The following is a 22,515-nucleotide window of genomic DNA, read 5'->3' as shown; positions in this document are numbered from 1 at the left end:
CCATTTCACAATAACCGACTTATTTAAATTTCTTATCGATAATATTTGAAAGTCTTGTCTCTGAGGCCTAATGAACAATTCTTCGAACAACTTAAAATACATATTTTGTCTTATACAGGATGTTTGAAAATTCATATGCCCGTGTCTTTATGAAATATCAATAATTTTAATTTTTATTTAAGTAATAAAATTTGTATATCGGTTTTTTATTGCTTATGGACATTCAAAAGTACAACAAATCCCCGCCTTTGTAATCGATAAAATTTATCAATTTATGCAACTAAATTTTCTCGAGGCAAAATAAACGCACTTCCTGTATGCTATCTGTACTTATGCTACGTATTATCCTATCCTACTATCTACTTTATACAAATTTAAATCTTCATTCGTGATATTTATATACATCATGGATATTATAAATACCTCTGATCTTTTCAGAATCCATATGTTTCAACTCATAGCTGTTTACTCCATCTTCGTTGTTTACTATGTATGGCCCTTCGAAAACAGGCATCAATTTTGCGCAAATACCGGTCTGAAGATTTGACACTCTTAATGCTCTTACCATTACTTTGTCACCCTTTTGGAAAGTTACTGGTCTTCGTTTCCTATTATGACCCTGTCTCTGGATGTATTTCTCATTGCTTCTTCTTAATCTCCTCTGAACGGTTTCTATAACCTGTCGATACTCTCTTTGTTCTGGATCTTCCCACGGTCTTATCGGCATGACGCCTTTCATGATGTATTCTGGTGTTTCTTTCGTTACTGTACTTGGCATGGAATTTAGGTACATCTCTATTTCTCCCAATTTTCTGTCCCATCGCCGATGTTGACCATCCGTTGCAATACGAAGAAATTTCGTTACCTCTTGTATAAATCGCTCAGAAGGATTACTTTGGGGATGCCTGATGCTTACAAAGTTCGTCTCGATTCCCCGTTCTCTAAGCTGTCCCTTGAAACGATAATTTCGGAAGTACGTTGCATTGTCTAGTAAAATTTTTCTTGGGGTTCCTACCGTAGCGATGAAATTGTCTATTTTTCTCAATATTTCTTCCCCTTTTGTGGTGCGGCAACTATATAATTTTACGTATTTTGAGAACACATCCACCATCACCAGAATATGCTTGTTCCTTTGCGTGGTCACAATTAGATCGCTTAACATGTCGATGGCTATAATGTCCAGGTTGTTCCGGGAAACAATGCTCTTTGCAATATTTTCGTTTTTAAAATTCCTGCTCTTGTATTTCTGGCATACTTCGCATTTCTGTGTGATCTCTTTTGCAATGCGGTAATCTTGTCGACTGATGTAGTTTTCCCTAAATACAAGCCATACCTTTCTACTGCCAATATGTCCATTTTCCTCGTGTAGTTTCTTGATGATTCTTTCTGCCAATGTCGGTGTCACTAAATATAATTCCTTTCCGTCTATTCTCTTAAAAAATATCTCGTTTTCTAGCTCTGCTCTTCTCTTTTCTCTTTCTTCTAGGCCTTCCTGGTCGGTCCTTATCTCATTTAACGAAAATATCCCTTCGTCTTGTGTCAGTATATTCAATCCCACATGTAATGTAATTGTCTCCTTTTTTCCTGTATCTTCGTCCCGTGTTAAAGCGTCAGCTATTATGTTGTCTTTCCCTTTGATGTATCGAAATTGGAAATCATACTCTTGTAAGAGCAGAATGCCTCTGTGTATTCTGTTATTTACCAATCGATTCTTCATGATGTGTATCAATGCTGCATGATCCGTTTCGATGGTGAATTTAGCTCCCAATAAGTAAAACCTTAATTTGTTTACGCAAAATAGTACACTGGCGAATTCCATTTTATCCCTTTCTTTAACAATTTTATTAAAGGAATTTCTTTTTGGCTTAAATCGGGAATTAATTTCTTGAAATAATTTATCGTACCGAGAAACCCTCGCAATGTTTTTAGATTTGTTGGTCTTGGGTATTCGTCGATGAGCTTTACTCTGTCCTCGGCTAGACTTACAGTTTCGGTGTCAAGTTTGAAACCCAAATAAATCACTTCCTTTTGAAAAAATTGACATTTTTCAATGTTTAGTTTTAATCCCGCTGTGTCCAATTCTTTCAAAATTATTTTGATATGTTCCACATGACTCTGCATATCTTGTGAAAAAATTAATAAATCGTCGATGTAATGGACGATGAACTCTTCATGGTGATTCAAAATGGTATGCAAAGCTCGTACAAGTGCTGCACAGGCGCTTTGTAATCCAAACGGAACTACCTTAAATCGGTATACTATACCATCAATTGAAAAGGCAGTGTAGTTTCTACACTTTTCAGCCAAAGGTATTAACCAAAAACTATGCTTTAGATCAATTTTTGAGAAAATATGTGATCCCGTGATCCTTCCAAAAATGGCCTCGATATTTAACGGTGATTCATATTGTGATACTGTGTGTTGGTTGATATTTCGGGCATCTAAACAGAGTCTTAACTCTCCACTGCTCTTCTTCACTATCACAATTGGGTTAATATAGGGTGAGTCACATCTCTCAATGATTTGATCTTCCAACATTTTTTTGATTTCTTGCTTTACTTCTTGCCGATACTTATAAGGAATTGGATAAGTCTTCGATCGAAAATTTCTCAAGTTTTTCACCTCAAATGAGTGCTCGTATTTTGTGGCCACTCGGTTTTCCTCATTTATCAGCGTTTCATAGTCTCTTAAAATTATACGCAAATCATTTTCTTTGCCTTCTCCACATATCAATTTTTTTTCTCTCCCATCAAATTTTTCGCACATATTCACCGTGTACTCCGTGTCTTCTTCAAACACCACTGTCTCCATTGTGTCCTCTTCATTTTCCTTTGTGTTTTTTTTTGTTGGGCTCGTCTCTTCTTTTGAGGAATCCCAAGTTTTGCTTTTATTTCTTGTCAAAATTTTTCCATCTTCTTGTCCTGAGCTCGTCTCATCTTTTGAGGAATCCCAGGTTTTTTTTTCTTTGATCTTTTTCAGACCTTTTCCCCTCTTTCTTCCTTTTCCTTTCTTCGTCGCCAGGTTCATTTCCACCGTTTGTTCTTTCTCTGATTCGTCCGTAATTTGTTTCTCTTGTTCCTTATCCTGTTCTTCTTCTTTTTCCTTGGTTATTTTCATCGTATTGGTTTTGAAGTCGATCACTACATGTTTTTCCGTTAATTCGTCAACGCCTACAATCATGTCATGTGACATATTCGGCATTATTACACATTGAAGTGCATACATATTTTTTTTCAATCGTACCATTACTCGTATACCTTCATTTATTGTTGCCAATGTCCGTTTATTTGCGCCCACTAAATTCACCCTAGGTATTTTATAAATTAGACTTGTTAAATTTACTTCTTCGATTAATTTTCTGTTGACCAGTGTTATTTCAGAGCCTGTGTCTATCATAATTTTAATTGGTTTCTCATTTATAAATCCATCCACAAATTTTAAATTAACTCCATTTCTCTTTTCATTGTTTCCTGCCAGTTTAATAAATTCCTTGGGGTGACAAAAAATTCCTGTTTGTTTCTTCGTTTTTAGTGAGCGCCTTCTTGAAAACACGCCTGTTGTTCTTCTGTGTTTTCTCTCCCGTCATCTTCTCTCTCATATTCATTTTCTTCTCTTTGCATATTATTTATTTCTCTTCTGTTCTCTTTTGGTCTATCATTCCCGTATCGATTACCGCGAGATTCCTGTTCATTCCGTGGGTTATTGTATCTGTTTCCTTGGTATGGGCGGTTATTTCTACTCTGATTTTCCCGATCCCTGTTTTCATTCCATCTCTGGGTTCTGGGTTCATAATTCTCTCTTCCGTTCGGTCTATTTTCATATCCCCGTCTAGGTATGAATTCTCGTCTTGTATAATCTCTTCTAAAATTTTGACCTCTATCTCTATATTCTTGGTTTTCTCTTTGTCTATAATTTTCTTGCGGTCTTCTTTCTCTTCTTTCATGCCTATGTGATTCTCTCATTTGCAAAAATTGACATAAGCTGTCAATGTCCTTGTAATTTTGGAGATTTATGCGGTCTTCCAAAGTATCTTCAAAATGTCGCGATATCAACTCTACCAATTGTTCTGATGAATAATTATATTGCAAATGTTTTGCATTATTATAGAGTTGTAATGCGTACATCTTTTCTGATACGCCCATCCTCTCATGGTATTTTCCATTTTGTAACTCTTTATTTACTTGTAGTTGCTGGATTTTTCCCCAGAAATAATTTAAGAATCTTCTCTCAAAATCTTGCCAATTGTCCAATTCTTCTTCCTTGCTGACAAACCAAAGATTTGCCTCTTCTGTGAGATGGTTTCTGATGGTTTCCTTTGCTGTTGCAAACGGTCCTATGTATTTGACTTTTTCCTTTAGGTTATTTATAAAAAGCACTGGGTGTATTTTCCTTATATCCCCGCCAAATCGTACTTTTACGTCTTCTGTGCTATGTACGATGACTTCCTTTCTTTCTACTCCTCTTATCTCCATCTCTGCAATTTGTTTAAATCTCCTTTCCGTTTCTTTCCGGTCTTCTTGTAGCGCATTTTCAAATTTTATTTCTATCTGTTCTAATTCCCTTTTTTGCATACTCTGAATATCCTTCATTTTAGTTTCGATTTCTTCTCTCTGCAATTCTATTTTCCTCTCTGTTTCTTCCCTACTTCTTTCTAAACAGACTTTTATTTCGTTTTCATATTTGTCCATACGCGTTTCCATTTTTTGTTCCATTTTTCTTTGGTTTTCTTCCAAATTGTCCAATTTTTGTTCCGTTCTTTGTTGTGATTCATCCATTATGTGTTTTGTTTCCAGTTGATTTTTATCCATTTTTTGTGACGATTCTTGTATTTGTTGTGTCTGTATTTTCATCATAGCTAATAATTTTTCTAACATCCCTGTTTCTTTTCTTTCCTCCATTATTGTAGCATTTCCTTCATTATCCGATCCTTCATCAATAATTGTTTCCTCTTCTATCTTATCCTCTTTCCTTTCTTGCGTTTTGCTTTGACTCCTTGTGGCCGACATGTTCGTTAGATTATTTATCCCCGCCAAATATGAAACTTTGAAATTTGTGCAATAATTTCCCCGCCAAATATAAAATTCTACTGGTCTGTTGCAACAAACGGGACTTTTCCTGTTCAAATGTAATAACTCTTGAGTACGAGTATCAAATTTCAATATCCCACAAATAAATCAAATGGTAAAATATCAAATGTCAAAATCAATCAAATCATTCAAGTATGGTAAAATTATCAAATTTAAATATCACACAAATAAATCAATTATGGTAACCTATAAATTGTCAATATCACGAATAAATCAATTATGGTAAATTGTATCTTAAAAAAAATATATAATCTTTATGTCCTCAATTTTTACATAATATTTCACTTTATCCCCGGCATATAAACTTTCAAATATCTGCTCGTCTACTCCTATCCTTTCAAATTTGCCAACTAGAAATATTTTTCAAAGCTTTACACGTTGGGGGCCATTTTGTTATGCTATTTAAATTGTATTATATTGCTTACTTAGGAAAAATCCTGTCTATATTTATTAAATGAACTACTCTCCAATTAATCACAATAAATCAGCATTAATTAATTACAATCTCAGGCTATTTAAATTGTACGATTTACCTTTGATCGTGGATTCAAAATATTTTCCAATTGGCGTCCTAATCGGGATAGGTAATATGACCTGAATAAAATACATAGAATTTCAACTGAACTATATGTGAGATGTCCTTTATTTTAATGAAATTTTATATAACAATCAATCCTGTAATATTTGCAATATACTAACTTTAAATATATGAGAAGTTGTTTTCTATCATGTACCCAAATGTTATTTTACATTGATTTTTAATATGTGTTATAACTAAGCTCTTTTTATAATTCCTTTTTTTTTAGTGATCGCAAAATTAACTGTCTCTATTATTTATTCAATTTACTTAATTAATAAATGAAAATCACACTCCGGCTCTAATGAAATTTGACTGACCTTTCCTTCTCTGCCGTTGCAATTCTATGGCCACGCCACAACAAAAAAATCCTTTCTCTGCTTCTGCTCCTATTGTGGTCCAGATGACGTACACCTTTCTCCTATCTGTCCTTGTATCTCCAAATGTTTCCGGCTTCGTCTGCTATTAATATTCTTAGGCCCTTTGGTTTTCTATCTCTCTGTACCCCGTTCCTCACACTGGTCAGCTTTTCCACCGCAAATAAACACACCCGGTAAATTACGTCTTCGGGACTTCAAACAAACACAAATCACAAAGCTCCTTCCTTCTTGGACGACGAAAACTGACTAACTAACCTTTTTTTCTCTCTCCTATCTCATAGCCAAAACCAAACCTCCTTGCATTCAAAATTTGACCAATAAAAATCATCCACCTCTTGTGAGTATATCGTTACCACCCAACTCTCTCTATAAAACGTCATTCGGGTAATTCCAGAAAACAAATCTTCTTTAATTATTCTAACTAAATCTATCTACTTTACAAATATTTCTTACTAATAGCTACAAACGATACCTGTTTCTCAATTCAATGTCTTTTGTTAATAAACTTTTACCGATATAATCTTTCGGGGAGAAAACCACCGCAAATCCCGGTCCATTGTTCAACACTTTCTATATACACTTTTATTCCGGGTAAAACCATTTCACAATAACCGACTTATTTAAATTTCTTATCGATAATATTTGAAAGTCTTGTCTCTGAGGCCTAATGAACAATTCTTCGAACAACTTAAAATACATATTTTGTCTTATACAGGATGTTTGAAAATTCATATGCCCGTGTCTTTATGAAATATCAATAATTTTAATTTTTATTTAAGTAATAAAATTTGTATATCGGTTTTTTATTGCTTATGGACATTCAAAAGTACAACAATATATATATATATATATATATATATGACATTAGAATATTGTATGACATGATATATTAGAGATTATATTAGATACATTAGAAGTGTTACACCCAGTAGAAATAATTTCTTGAAATTAACTTTTTGTCAACATAGTAGATTTATGTCAAAAGAACTTTTATTAAAATTGAAATAAAAAAATAATAATAATGTTTGGCGACCTCGTAGCTAAATACACTCCTGTATTCATTAAAAATGGTTGCTTGTGGCACCTCGTTCCAAACAACTTAAACTTCATGGATTAACTGTGCCAGAGTCTGTGGAGGATGGTGCAAAGTAGACAGTCTCCTTCCTTTATTTAAATCCGGTGAACGGGGTGGCCATGGCAAAACATTAACGCCAGCTTCTTGAAGAAAGTCCATATTTCGACGAGAACTATGAAGACGACCGTTGCCTTGCTGAAAAAGGACGTTTTGACGGCCATCTAGATAAGACAGTAAAGTTGGTTGTAAGATGTCATCAACATAACGAACAGCTGTCATACTGCCTTAAATAAACACAAGTGATGATCGCTACCATAGGCAATAGCCCCCCAAACTATTATTCCAACTGTCTTGTGTACATGACTGTCAACAGCAAACCCGATATCTCGTCGCTCTCCATGGCGGCGTCTTACCATCCTACGACCATTTGATGACAGTAGTCAGCAGTCAAGGGAAGCTCTAGTCGTAGGCGGAATGAAACCAGTCTATTGACTTGAATGCGACGGTATAATCTACTAATAGTCACAGGTCTACCTTCTACTTCAAATCATTGGTCAACGATTTGATGCGTAGTAGCAAAACAATCTCACAGAGCCAGTAGTCTAAAGTGCTCTGTGGTACGCCTCCGTTGACCAGTTGGTCTTCTTCGTTTGTCCACACACGATACACACTCATAACCGTCGTTGCCGTACAATTAACACGATGGCCAATTTACCCATATCTCTATAGGCAACAATACAACTCTAAAACAAGTAGATCTTCTTGAGTAGAAGCAAGGAGTGCTGTGTCGTTTACATACCGCAAATTATTGATGACGTTATCATTCACAATTATTCCTTCTTGTTTTTCAGAAAAGGAATTTTTGCAAATTCTTTCGGAGTAAACCTTGAAAAGCAATGGCGACAAGGGGCATCCCTGCTGTACTATTCTTTTAATATTAAGAGCCTGCGATTCCAGACTGTCTACTAAAACTGAGGTTGTTTGATTTCAATACAAATTTGCAATTATGCGAACGTCTTTGCCATCCAAGTCAATGTCTCTTAGACATTCGATCAATAAAGAGTGCTTAACACGATCAAATGCCTTTTGAAAGTCAATAAAATAACAGTACATGTCTACCGATATATCACGCATCAGTATTGAACAAGTAATAGAAGTGCCGTGCATTTTTGCGTAGGCGTCCACCGTACATCGTCTTGTCAGGTGAGATGTTAAATAGTCAGGATTGAATAATTCTGTTTTTAGCAGCATTGCGAAGCATTTCATAGCTGTGGATTTCTGTTCATTGTCGAATATTGCGCAGCCATGACATTTTTTTACGTCCCAGACCTCTCCTACCCTCTATCTTCCCTTCGAGTATCAGTTGCTGAAAAGTATATCTTTCTCCTTGTAATATATGTCCAAGTATGCAGTCTTCTTACTTTTTACATAACTAAAAAGTTCCCTATCCTGTAAGCCCGCTCTTCTGAGTACTTCCTCATTTCTGACCCTGTCCGTCCATGATGGAAAGCACACTCTGGAAAGAAGAATTCAGCAACAAGGATATACTAACATTAATAGATTAATAGAAGTTCAGAGACATATCACCTATAATTACCTACATAAATACAAAAAAATCATAATTTGATATGAATCCGAGGGTACAACGTTACCTTCAGAATTTCAACTCAACACACGGCTATTTACTTACAAAATCAAGGCCACGTAAGTTACTTGTCAAATTTACTGAACAAAGTGAAAACTAATAAACAACTACACGTTAAAACACCTCTTTGTCTTATAATAATCTTTTTTGAAGATCCACCACCAATTTGCAACAACTGTTCCACTTCTTTGACAGTGAAACACTTCCTGCTTGACTGCCGATGTTTCCATAATCAAAGAAGAATGCATGGAATTTCAGACGACCTCAAATCCACCCTGACAGATAAACATTTAATTTTTTTAAATTATTTAAGAGATATAAAATAATTTTATTATACTATTTAATATACATAATCATGTTAAAACTATTGTGTTTGTCATCCCAATAATAACCCTGCGTGGTTGATATGTAGTAAGTGTTTTAAATAAAAAAAAAATCATTTTTGAAAACGACTTCGGGATTGAAACGAAACGAAATGTCAAAACAAATGTAAAATGTAATTCTCATTACAATTAATTTTGATTTAATCTCATATAAGTAAAATATTTGACTTAAAATTGCCACAAGAAAACTGTTTCAGAACCTCTTTATAATTGGAATAAACTCTAAAATTTATAATTAGTTTAATTTAAATACACTTTTATGAAATTTCCTCGTTATTATAATTTAAAACATCATTTTCACTCGGGTTGCTTTATATGAATGCAAATTCCAATTGATAATCACTCACTTCAAAATGTTTGGAAGTGAATTTACAAAATTTATTAAATATTTTATATATGTTCATGATTGTTCTGTAATTTAAATGTCGTATTATGGTAATACTTTGCAATTGTTTTAGTACCAAAAATTAATTTATTAGACTGACAAAACGTGCTCGAATTTGATTTAGTATTCTACGAATATACAAAACAGAAATATTCTATAATCATTGACGTAGGAATGTTTATTTTACAAAGAAATTTAGGCTCAAATGCTACAAAATTGGAAGTAGAAACAGTATAATTAGGAAGAGTCGAAATATATTAGCCAGATAAAAGTACAACAAGTATCCCAAAGTTTAGAAGACAGAAACGGACACAGAATATTAGACATCAATGAACAGTTAATAGAATGGGAAAACTACATCTCTGAATTATTTGAAGATGAGAGAGTAGAATACTATACACCGATTGCTATATCAGGTCCATCTGTAACAGAAAGTGAGGTTACACGTTCAATACAAACGGCAAAAAATGGAAAAGCTTTTGGCCCCGATGAAGTAAGTGCTGAAATACTAAAGTTTTTGGGAGAAAATGGAATTAAAGCTCTGTGTAATCTCTTTAACAGAATTTATGACACTGGGATATTACCAACTGATTGATTAAAGTCGACATTTGTCAATATACCTAAGAAACATCGTCCAAAGACATGCGGTGATTATCGGACAATAAGTCTCATGAGTAACGTTTTGAAGATCTTCCTGCGAGTAATACACAGCAGAATTTACACGCTGTTATAGGAAAGAATTAGCAATACTCAATTTGGGTTTAGGAGTGGCTTGGGTACAAGAGAAGCCTTGTTTAGTATACAGGTGCTAGTACAGAGATGCAGAAATATAAATCAAAATGTGTACATTTGTGCAATCGATTTTGAAAAGGCTTTTGACAAAGTCCGACATAACAAAATGCTAGAAATATTGGAAACTGCTGGATTGGACGATAAAGATCTACGAATAATTACAAATCTATACTGGCATCAAGTGGCAAGAATAAAGGTTGAACAAGAACTGTCGGATGAAATAAATATAAAAAGAGGAGTGAGACAAGGCTGTATATTGTCGCCTTTACTTTTTAACTTATATTCGGAGGAAATATTTAAGGAAGCCTTAATGGAGACAACCGAAGGTATTATTGTGAATGGAGTAACCGTCAACAATATTAGATATCCGACAATACCTTAGTGCTTGCTAATTGCGGAGAAGACCTTCAAAATCTAATGAACAAAATAAAACAGACTTGTGATCAGTATGGATTAAAACTCAACGTTAAGAAAACTAAATATATGATAGTTAGCAAACAAAATTATATACAGGATGACGGTATAAAAGTCGAAGATGCCACACTGGACAGAGTAGCGAAACTCGTGTATCTCGGCAGTAATATCAATGAGAGCTGGGATCCAACCGCAGAAATTAAAAGCCGAATAGAACAAGCCCGAGCTGCCTTTGTAAAAATGAGAAACGTACTTTGCAGTCACGATCTTAGCATTGACCTTAGAGTTCGAATGACATCTTGCTACATTTTTCCTGTCCTGCTGTATGAAGTGGAAGCGTGGACTTTAACTGAGGCTATCCTTAGACGCTTGACAGCCTTTGAGATGTGGATATACAGACAACTACTGAAAATAAGCTGGGTCGACAGAGTTAGAAATAAGGAGGTCCTTAGACGGCTGAACCAAACAACACAACTGGTCAATATAATAAAGAAACGCAAGATGGAATACTTCGGTCACATTATGAGACACCCTGGAAAATATGATCTTTTACATCTGATCATTCAGGGAAAGATCCAAGGTAATCGTGGTCCTGGTAGAAGAAGAACATCATGGCTGAAAAATATGAGGCAATGGTGTGGAAAATCAACTACATCGTTATTTAAAGCTGCTGTCAATAAAGTCAGGATAGCGAATATGGTAGCCAACATGATATCCAACGATCGATAACGGTCATGGAACTAGAAGAAGAAGATAAAAGTACAACGGCTACAAATAACGTAATTGCCGTCATCAACCATTCTTATGGCATATATATATATATATATATATATATATATATATATATATATATATATATATATATATGACATCTTGAGTTTGATAGCATATATACATTTATTTGGTATAGATAATTGTCTCTAAAGTTCTAACCGGACTATTCAGAATAGCAGCAAGCAAAGTTGATCGCCAACATCCGGAACGGATAGGCATCGTAAGAAGAAGAAGAAAGTTCTATACTGTGTTCATTTCCAAGATAAGCCCCGTCAAAACATAAGCACGCCTTAGCTACGTGATATTGCTACGGAGATCCGGAGTACAGGGTTGGGTTGGTTGGTTGGTTCGTTGGGTAAGCCAGAGCGTTCATATTTTAATTAAAGCTTAATTTAAAGTTAAACCTTAAACCTCATACTTCGTAGTACATTTTTTTTTATTTAAATAAACGCATTTCAGCAACAAACGCCATTGACATGGTTACAAGAGTAAGGATTACAGTATATTAAAATAAGATTACAATGTTAGCAAAATGGTAAAAAACAATCTATATGGCGCAGTATATCTAACACTCTTTATGAAACATTATCACATTGTTTAAGTTACCATTATAACTAAGGGTGGCGGTTATGTCTTTATCCAGTTTATGTTGTTTTGGTGTGTTGGTATATAGCTGGCACTCAACTAATACGTGGTTGACGGTGACACGGGTATTGTGTCATTTCCAATACGTGGAGAAGTATACGTGGATTTCAAATGTATATACAAATTTTTTTGCAGAAGCTTTAGCAATAAATAGAGCGTTTGATTGGTGTGAAAAAAATACAATTAAGAGAGCTGTAATTCTATCTGACTTAAAATCGGTTTTGCAAGCACTCATTGGATCTCGAATTAAACACTTTAAAAACGATATAATACTAAAAATTAAATCTAACCTATAGTCTTTAATGCAGTACCAAAAAAATATCAAATTTGCTTGGGTTAAGGGACATGCAGGTATAATTGACAATTAAGAAGTAGATATGGCAGCCAAAAGTGCTTATAACACTCGAATATAAGCAACGAATGAAAGTAATAATGATCTTATTGCCACTAATAAAAAAAGATGCCAGGAATAAATGGGAAACTTTATATAAAAGTATAACTAATGCTCATAACAGTCGCTATTATTTAATTCATCCAAGTCTGCCCAATAGCATTCCTAGCCTCACCTTTTCTTCTTTCAAATCATATGCTTTCACTATTATTAGAATTACAATTCATCATGGTTGCTGTCCAGCTCATCTGTTTAAAATAGGAGTATTTCAAAGCCCCTTTTGTGAGTGTAGCAACACTTCAGTGGGAGACTTAAATAACATATTTTTCGAATGTACATGGGATCATCCAAAGAGTTATTATCCAAATTGTACAAACTACACATTGCAGGTCCAGTTAATATATTATGTTTAATTACCTCATTTAACAAATCAGTGTATGATCTTTTAATTGATTTTCAGAAAACAGAAAAACAAAAATAAGTAGGTAAAAGAAATAATAAATTAGACTTACAATCAATTTAATTTAACTATCAGACGACCGGTTTCGCTTTCTACAATATGCAAAGCATCTTCAGGTCACGATACAAAGTATCGTTTAAGTAAAGTTAAATAGTACCGGCATCATTTATTTATTTAACTTTGTATCGTGACCTGAAGATGCTTTGCATATTGTAGAAAGCGAAACCGGTCGTCTGATAGTTAAATTAAATTGATTGTGAGTAAGTCTAATTTATTATTTCTTTTACCTTTTGAAATGGACTCACACAAGCAACACATTCATGATTTACAAAAATAAGTATTGCCTTAAAAACAGCCTAAAAATTTTTGAGGTAGTCACTAAAATAAAATTAATATAAATACATACAATTTAAAAATGGATATATTACAATACATTTAATTTTAAGTCAAATAATATTTAATCAATCTGTGGCGAATGAACATAGTTCGAAGCCAAAACTCCACACATATGTACATAACTCCCACCTAGAGCATAACTTGATCAAGTTTAAATCGCCTTGTGAAATATTCTAATATAAAACTGTAATCTTCGCTCCACTTTTAAACTTATTTCATACATTTTTATGTTTGTGACAGTTTTTATTGTCACAGCAGATACTTAAGACGAAACTTTTAGGGTAACCAAAATGTACCCTTTGCGGAACAACCCTTGAGATGAAGGGGTGGAGCAAATTGTTGAATTTTTACTGTCTAGCTGCATTTTATTGCCTCAAACGAATCTAATGTCTTTTCGATACGAATTTAAACAGCTTTTTAACTGTAAAGAAACAGGGTCGAATTTAATACAAATTTTAAGAGGAAAACCTAGTAACATCTTAAGAAAACAAAGCCAAAATAGAATATTTTTTATTTAAAATTAAACAATTAATATTATTTTAAACTAATAATTGAACACTTTCAGATAAAGGAAAACAAGGCGAACTGTAAGCCCTAGAAAGCGCATTCTAGGTGACGGATAGGAAAAACCCTCACAGGTTTTGCCGACGGCTAAAACAACTGGTGGGTGGGACATTAGATACCACTATTAACCCAACAGCTGGGGCAGATAGGCAGATACATTTGAGGTTAAGGCATTGGCTTTACTAAACTTTGACAAATATAAGAAAGTTCTTGAGCAGGAACGTTTGGGTAACAACCAGAAAAAAAAATATTATTGATATATTTGTTTGTCGAAATATTATGTCATGTTATAATATTCACAGATTGTTTTATTTATTGAAGAGATATATTTACAAAGTGGTGTTATTTATTTAATTTTATACAACTATTTAGAGAGGGCAGTAGGCACTGTAATAAGGCCGGATAAGAAATAAATTTGTTTACCGGATGTGCAAATTATCCAAAGATTAGGATTAGTATACAGGGTGTTTCAAAAAAAGGTAACCCTGTCTCAAGGGTAGGTAAAAAACTGAAAAATAATTGGGGTTTGCTTTGTAAAAAATTTTTGTAACGCCATCCGTTTTCAACATACAGGGCGTTGAAGAAAAAAAAATTTACGCATTTTTTACGATTTTGCCGAAACTACTGGCAACATTGTAATGAAATTTTATACGAATATGTTTTTCAAGGTAATACATCCCATGAATTTGTTTTTATATCTGATTCTCATAGAGGGCGCTAGTTACACGGATCGTACGAAGTATTAGTCAATATAACTTTTTTAAGAGTATAATTATTAATCAAAATTTCAAGTAAACTTAAACATCATTCAATTTTACACGAAAAAGGTACTCCTGGTAAAACTCGATACTGTGTACCATTTTCGGAATATTTTGATTTGAAAATTATGAAGTAATAATTGATGCTGGTAGTAATGATAAAGTTCTAATAGGTATACCACTATTTTCTCCAAGTGTGCCATGGAAATCTGACATTTCTTGATTGTTTTGACGATAAATCAACAATAATTAGAGTTTTGAAACCTTGTTATTTGTAAAATCAAATCAAAATGTACTCAAATGTTGAATACACTGACATGTTATTAACCTTAGGCGAATGTTTAGGATGTTCTAGCGCAGCTGTGACACGTTATGCAGAAAAGTTTCCTAGAAGAAACTTACCAAGTAAAAAAACATTTAGAGCCGTTGAACGACGTTGTCGAGAAACTGGGAATGTGAGACCAAATAAAATAAATTCTGGTAGACCAAGAACAACAAGAACAATTAATAAAGAAAATAATATTTTAAATTTACTTGATCAAGATCCAACAGTTAGCGTAAGGAATATAGCAAGACAAACAAATACTTCTTGTTCAAGTACTTGGCGGATACTGAAAGAACAGCAATTACATCCTTATCATTACAGACAAGTCCAAGAGCTCTTGCCAGATGATCTACCGGTTAGAGTGGATTTTTGTGAAACATTGCACTAAAGGACAGCCCACAATCCAAATTTTTTAAAATGCATTTACGGACGAGGCCACCTTTACGCGACAAGGTATGTTTAAGTCCCATAATGAACACTACTGGTGTGATGAGAATCCACGAGTCAAAAGGGTATCACATTACCAACACTCATTTAAAGTTAATGTTTGGGCAGCAACTTTAGGTAACAAATTAATAGGTTATCATATTCTACCTGGAAATTTAAATGGTGATATATATCTTGATTTTTTAAACAATTCCTTATTCGAGATATTAGAAGATTTAACGCTAAACGAGCGAAGATCTTTATTTTTTATGCACGATGGAGCTCCACCACACTTTGATAGAAGGTGCCGTAATTATTTGAGTAATCATTTTCCGAATCGATGGATTGGTATAGGTGCAGAAGCTCCGATTCATTGCCCTCCTCGTTCATGCGATTTTAACCCTTTGGACTACGCAGTTTGGTGGTATATTAAGGAAAAAGTCTATGCTATAGAGGTAAATTCACCCCAAGAATTGGAAGAAAGAATTCAACGTCAATTTAATGACTACATAGCTGATCCCCTACCCTACCGTTTAGAAGGTTAATGGAAGCTTTAGAAAAAAGAATAGACTTGTGTATTCGCGAAAACGGAGGGCATTTTGAACACTTACTGTAATTCAATTTTATTTTATGTTCTTAGTCATTAATTTAATTTTCTTCTTGTGAGTTTTGTTGAATTACTAACTATTTTATACCAGCATCAATTATTACTTCATAATTTTCAAATCAAAATATTCCGAGAACGGTACACAGTATCGAGTTTTACCAAGAGTACCTTTTTCGTGTAATTTTGATTAATAATTATACTCTTAAAAAAGTTATATTGACTAATACTTAGTACGATCCGTGTAACTAGCGCCCTCTATGAGAATCAGATATAAAAACAAATGCATGGGATGTATTAGCTTCCAAAACATATTCGTATAAAATTTCATTACAATGTTGCCAGTAGTTTCGGCAAATCGTAAAAAATGCGTAAATTTTTTTTTCTTCAACGCCCTGTATCTTGAAAACGGATGGCGTTACAAAATTTTTTTATATTGCAAACCCCAATTATTTTTCAGTTTTTTACCTACCTACCCTAGAGACCGGGTTACCTTTTTTTGAAACACCCTGTAAGTTATCCAACATTCATTATATAGAACACAAACAAAAAAGTGGAACTCCAAAATTAAGTTTTTGGTGGAGATTACATTAATTTTGGGGTCAAATGATAAAAATATATAGAACAAAACAGAAATTAATTAACATACACATCACGGTAATACACACACTTTGTGACCGGAGACCTGACGATGCCTAGAAAATTGTAGTATGCGAAACCGGTCATCCAAGGTAGACTAAATTGATTGTGAATAAGAATAAGAATAAGTAAGAATAAGAATTATTTTTCCAAGTACTTTCACTCTCAGAACATCTTCAGAGAAATAAGTCAAGAAAAATTTTTTAATTATACGTGAGGGAAAAGTAGCAACATTCAAAAAACTCGAAGTTTATGGTTGATAAAAAATTTTATAACGTTTTAGACTTACTTTGTCAAAAATTGTTCTCTATCCAGCACATCAATGAAAATATTCAAATACATTTACACAAAAACTAACACTAGACACAAGACAAACAGTTTAAAAATAGTTTCGATGCTACATTGTGGACAACGGCAAGAGATATAATGGTTCCTGGTCTTAACGTAAATGTTAACGTGACATCTGACATATCGCAATTTAGATAGGCAGTTACAATTAGAGTGATCTGAAAATTTCAAAAAATCCATGGTAAACTGAATATTGACCAAAAGTCCAACTGACCACTAATATAGGAGAAGTCAACTGATTAAATATGAAATTATATAATTTATTAATTACTAAATTGTAGACTGTCTAATCTATATCTCAGACTCAAACAAGTCAGTGGTGCCATTTTGAATTTGCCCCCAAACTAACAGGTGTTAGTTTGGGGGCAAATGTAGTGGACACAGAGTGTGAATATAAGAACTATACTAAACAATCTGCTAGAGAGTGCTTGGTTGATTACACTAAAAAGGTCTACCAAGAACTACAAATACTATAGAAAAGAAAATTGAAATATTTAGAAATAAAAATTAAAGTTGAAAAAAAGTATCAAACCGACATATTATACTACTGATTCAGTCAATTCTAGATAGACATATTGCACTGAGTTCTATTTTTTAATCACATAAAATTTAAAAATATGGAAAAATTTATTCAGGATGTGTGGATGTCAAAAATTAAGCTTAACCCCGCCAAAACCCCTGAAAACCGCGAAAAAATATTTTTTGGGGGGCTTAAAGGTGTTTGTTCAATTTTTGAATGTCGTAAAGACCTCATTTAATTTAAAATATATATAACTTATTTAAAAATCTTGATTTAATCAATGCTAAAGCCTATAAAATGACATTGACAATGACAATGAGACAATCCCTCAAAATCTCTAAAAAAACAGTGTTTGCGGATTTTTGAAGTTGGCGCACCATACGGAAAAATCTGAAAAAAAATTAGGGATATATTTTTATATTCAGTACACAAAATAAAAGAAAATGGTCATGCAGCTACCTCCAAAAAAAAGTTATACGCTTTTTGTAAAAAAATGCCTTTTAAGGTTATGTACACTCAACTTATTACAAATTATATCGAATCTGTATCAAAATCAGAAAGCAAGAATAAGGGTCGAAGGAGAACTGAGAGAGAAAGTAAGTATACTTAGAGGAGTTCGACAAGGGTGCATACTTTCACCACTCTTATTCAACGTCTACAGTGAAGTGATATTTCAAGAAGCTTTATTGGATATTGTGGAAGGTATTTTGGTCAACGGAAATAGCATTAATATTATTAGATATGCGGACGATACGGTTATATTTGCAAGTGACATGGAAGATCTACAGTACATAATACAACATGTATACAATGTATGTGAAAGGTACGGACTGCAAATGAATCTCAAGAAAACGAAATCAATGATATTCTCAAAAAAACCACAAAATGTAGATAACCTGATCATCAATAATACAACGATCTAAAGAGTAACAACATATAAATATTTAGGAACGTGGCTAACCGAAGATGGAGATCAAACAAAAGAAATCAGATCTATAATAGAAATGGCAAGAAACGCGTTCATAAAATTGAAGAACTTACTTTGCAACCGTAACCTTAATCTAGAGATCCGCACAAGAATGCTACGTTGTTACGTTTTTTCTACTTTACTATACGGCATGGAAGCGTGTACAATAAAACAGTCTGAAATCAACAAATTAAACTCCTTTGAGATGTGGTGCTACAGGAGAATCCACAGAATATCGTGGACGGAAAAAGTAACTAATATAGAGATGTTACAAAGAATAAAGAAATAATGTGAAGTCATAAAAACTGTTAAAATTAGAAAGATTCAATATCTGGGTCATATAATGAGGGGCGAGAAGTACGTATTACTTAGATTAATTATGCAAGGGAAGATACAAGGGAAAAGAAACCCAGGACGACGCAAAATATCCTGGCTAAGAAATTTGAGAAAGTGGTTCGGTTGCAGCTCATTAGAATTATTCAGAAGCGCGGCCAATAAAATTAAGATAGCGATGATGATTTCCAACCTCCGACAGGAGAAGAAACCTGAAGAAGAAGACACTCAACTTACGGGTCTTAATACAAAATAATCACTGGGAACGCTTTTCAAAAGAAAAGGAAATGCAAAGGTCTGAAAAAGGAAATATGGTCTTTCATAAGAGGTCAAAGAACAGAAGTAAAGGAACTAATAGAACCAAAACACATAGAAAAGGATACGTGGATTGACTACCTAAAAACGCTCTACGCAGAGGAAGAACAAACGACGCTAAAACCGGAAACAAATGAAGAACTTAAAATAAATGTACAGGAAGCTCGAAAAATGCTTGAAAACCTGAAGAACAGAAAAGAAGCAGGTGAAGACGGGACACCAAACGAATTACTGAAATATTGTGGAGCAGCAATAATACACAACAATTAACAATATTAATTAATACAATTATAAAACACAATAAAATACCGGAAGAATGACGTTTTCGGGGGTATGGGGTGGGAGAAGGGGCTAAATTTGCACTAAGCCTAATTTTTTAATCACATAGAAAATAAAAAAATGAAAAAAAATTAATTCTTGGAGTAAAGGCATTTTGCTTATCTTAACGGGGGTACCTTTTGCTAGCTAGATCCCATGATCTGTATAAGAGTATGTACAGAAATATTTCTAGTCACCCAATATAATTATTATTTAATCGATAAAAGAGTTTTGTCATATTTCAACAGTAAATTATGTTCTAAATTTAATTTGGAAACCGAGATTTGTTTGTTTAAATGCCCGTATATAAATAGAAATAATATTTTTAATTCTATTTACAAGGATGCAATAATTCACATTAATCGAAGAATGTATTTATTCTAAATATTGTCACCTTTTATTAGCTTCGGTGGATAGGTATTATTATTCTTAAAAGGAAATATTTTTCAATATCACTCGGCAAGTAATAATCCATTTAGCACTGATTAATTACAGTCAACAAATTCCTTTGTTATTAATAATCTGTTCTTGATTTTTCACTATTTAATAAAGTAATGTTGACGCAAATTTTTCAATATATTTACTTAATAAGTTATCGCTATCAATTCGGTGGATATTTTTCTGTAACAGAGCGTCAACGCAATTAGCACCAAAAGTTGGTATATATACGAAAATATTTTCGATTTCGATAAAGTTCACGAGTGTTACATACAGTCAATTTATTATAGAAGTCAGTGCAAAAGTGCAATGAAATTTTTCGTCCTCGCCCTAGTGGTAGGAGCGGCAACACTATCTTCATGTGAATCCTTTGATGGGTTAGAAGAGGATAGATGGAGACGATCCCTGCTGACAGATGCCGATACCAGTCTCACTGGAGGAGAAAAAATATCCAAAAGATCTTTACTTACTGAAGCCGATGTTGGCCTACCTGGCGGTGAAAGAATATCTAAACGATCTCTTTTCACTGAAGCTGATCCCGCTTTGCCTGGTTTCGAGCGAATCTCCAAGAGGTCTTTGTTAACCGAAGCAGAGTCTGCATTACCTGGTGGTGAGCGAATCTCCAAAAGATCTCTTTTCAGAGAAGCAGATCCTGCTTTACCTAGTTTTGAGCGAATTTCCAAGAGATCTCTTTTAACCGAAGCTGAGCCCGGGTTACCTGGTGGTGAGCATATATCCAAAAGATCTCTTTTTAGAGAAGCTGATTATGGTTTAATTGGTAGCGAGAAAATTTCAAAGAGGTCGACAGATGAAGACAGACCTAAAAGATCTCTATATACAGAAAATGAAATGTCCCTTACTGGTGTTGAAAAAATTTCCAAACGTGCAGTAGAAGAAGACGATCAAGAAGCATCTGAACAATTTTGGTTACCGAAATTTGCCAGAAAAAATTTGTTAAGAGCTAGAAGGTCTGACGATAGTTTAGAAGCAGATGCATCTACGTTTGCTTTTCGTCCCAACTTCGCCAGGCGAGAATTCAGAAGAATTAAGAGAAATATTGGATTTCTACCTGGTTTTGCAAGAAAAGGTATAAGAAGCAAGAGATCTGCTGAAGCAGACCTAGATCCGGAAGAAGAAAATAATGAAAGAAGTAAAAGAAACATTGGTTTTCTACCTGGTTTTGCAAGGAAAGGTATACGAAGCAGACGATCAGCTGAATTAGTTGATGCGGAAGAAGAAAACAATGAAAGAAGCAAAAGAAATATTGGTTTTTTACCTGGTTTTGCAAGGAAAGGTATAAGAAGCAGACGATCAGCTGAATTAGATGATACTGAAGAAGAAAATAATGAGAGAAATAAAAGAAATATTGGTTTTCTACCTGGATTTGCAAGAAAAGGCATACGAAGTAGAAGATCCACAGACTTAGATGATGAAGAAGAAGAAAATAACGAAAGAGCTAAAAGAAATATTGGTTTCCTTCCTGGATTTGCAAGAAAGGGTATAAGAAGTAGAAGATCTGCTGAAATAGACCAACCAGAAGAAGAAAATAACGAAAGAGCAAAAAGAAACATTGGTTTCCTCCCTGGTTTTGCAAGAAAAGGTATAAGAAGTAGAAGATCTGCTGAAATAGACGAACCAGAAGAAGAAAATAACGAAAGAGCAAAAAGAAACATTGGTTTCCTCCCTGGTTTTGCAAGAAAAGGTATTAGAAGCCGACGTTCTATATACTTAGAAGATACAGAAGATGAAGAATCGGGTAACAGGGAAAGAAGAAATATCGGCTTTTTACCTGGTTTTGCGAGAAAAGGTATTAGAAGCAAACGATCAGTAGATGACGAGGAAGAAAAGGACTCTGAAAGGACTAAAAGAAACATAGGATTCCTACCGGGTTTTGCTAGAAAAGGAATTCGAAGTTAAGTTAAATGATCTTTGATTTCAAAATGTACTAACTGTTAATAAGCAATTTTAAAAAATACCAAAAAATTTTCACATGTAAATGTATTTATTATAGCTTAGGTATTTGTGTATAATTTTTTAGATAATAAATATTTTGTAATATAGTTACAAACTGGGGTCTTATTGGTGTAAGGTAAAAAATAAAATTTATAAAATTGTTTGATTATTACATTATTGCCATATCCGTCTCTAAGGAGATTCTTCATTGAAAGATTTGTCATTATTATGTCTTAAGTCCGTTTTACAGCTTGCAATTTTACCTGAAAGACGCAAGAAAGTTGCCCAAAAGCATGCGCAGTATGTCGTCAGCTGATTATTGCCTGCAACTTATTGCAGTTGCGCGATAATCGGTTTGGTGCCATTTTCTGTGCAAGTTTTCATGCAAGTCTAGGAGGATTTTGTAGGGTAATAATAATTAGTTTGCGTTTAGCAGAAATGGTATCTCGAAATATAGATTTCTTTGTTATTACATGTTCAATTTTTCCCAAGAGTTTATTAAATGTACCTTCATTCATTCGTAGAAAATTAGAGTACTTTTCATCATCTACTTGGATAAATTCTTCCGTTAGAGATATATTACCCCTCTTCTTGTTCAACCAA

The 22,515-nt window shown here is 33.8% G+C and overlaps 1 protein-coding gene across 1 annotated transcript; it reads left to right on the top strand.

Moving 5' to 3' along the window:
- The first annotated feature begins 20,194 nt into the window (after positions 1 to 20,194).
- LOC140443173 (uncharacterized) lies at positions 20,195 to 22,073 on the top strand. The gene has a single exon (XM_072534270.1). The coding sequence runs from the start codon at positions 20,269 to 20,271 to the stop codon at positions 21,874 to 21,876; it is 1,608 nt and encodes a 535-aa protein (XP_072390371.1). The 5' UTR covers positions 20,195 to 20,268; the 3' UTR covers positions 21,877 to 22,073.
- The last annotated feature ends 442 nt before the right edge of the window (positions 22,074 to 22,515 follow it).

Source organism: Diabrotica undecimpunctata, chromosome 6 (assembly GCF_040954645.1).
Source record: "Diabrotica undecimpunctata isolate CICGRU chromosome 6, icDiaUnde3, whole genome shotgun sequence".
NCBI lineage: Eukaryota > Metazoa > Arthropoda > Insecta > Coleoptera > Chrysomelidae > Diabrotica > Diabrotica undecimpunctata.
This window is presented reverse-complemented; position numbering and strand designations above follow the sequence as displayed.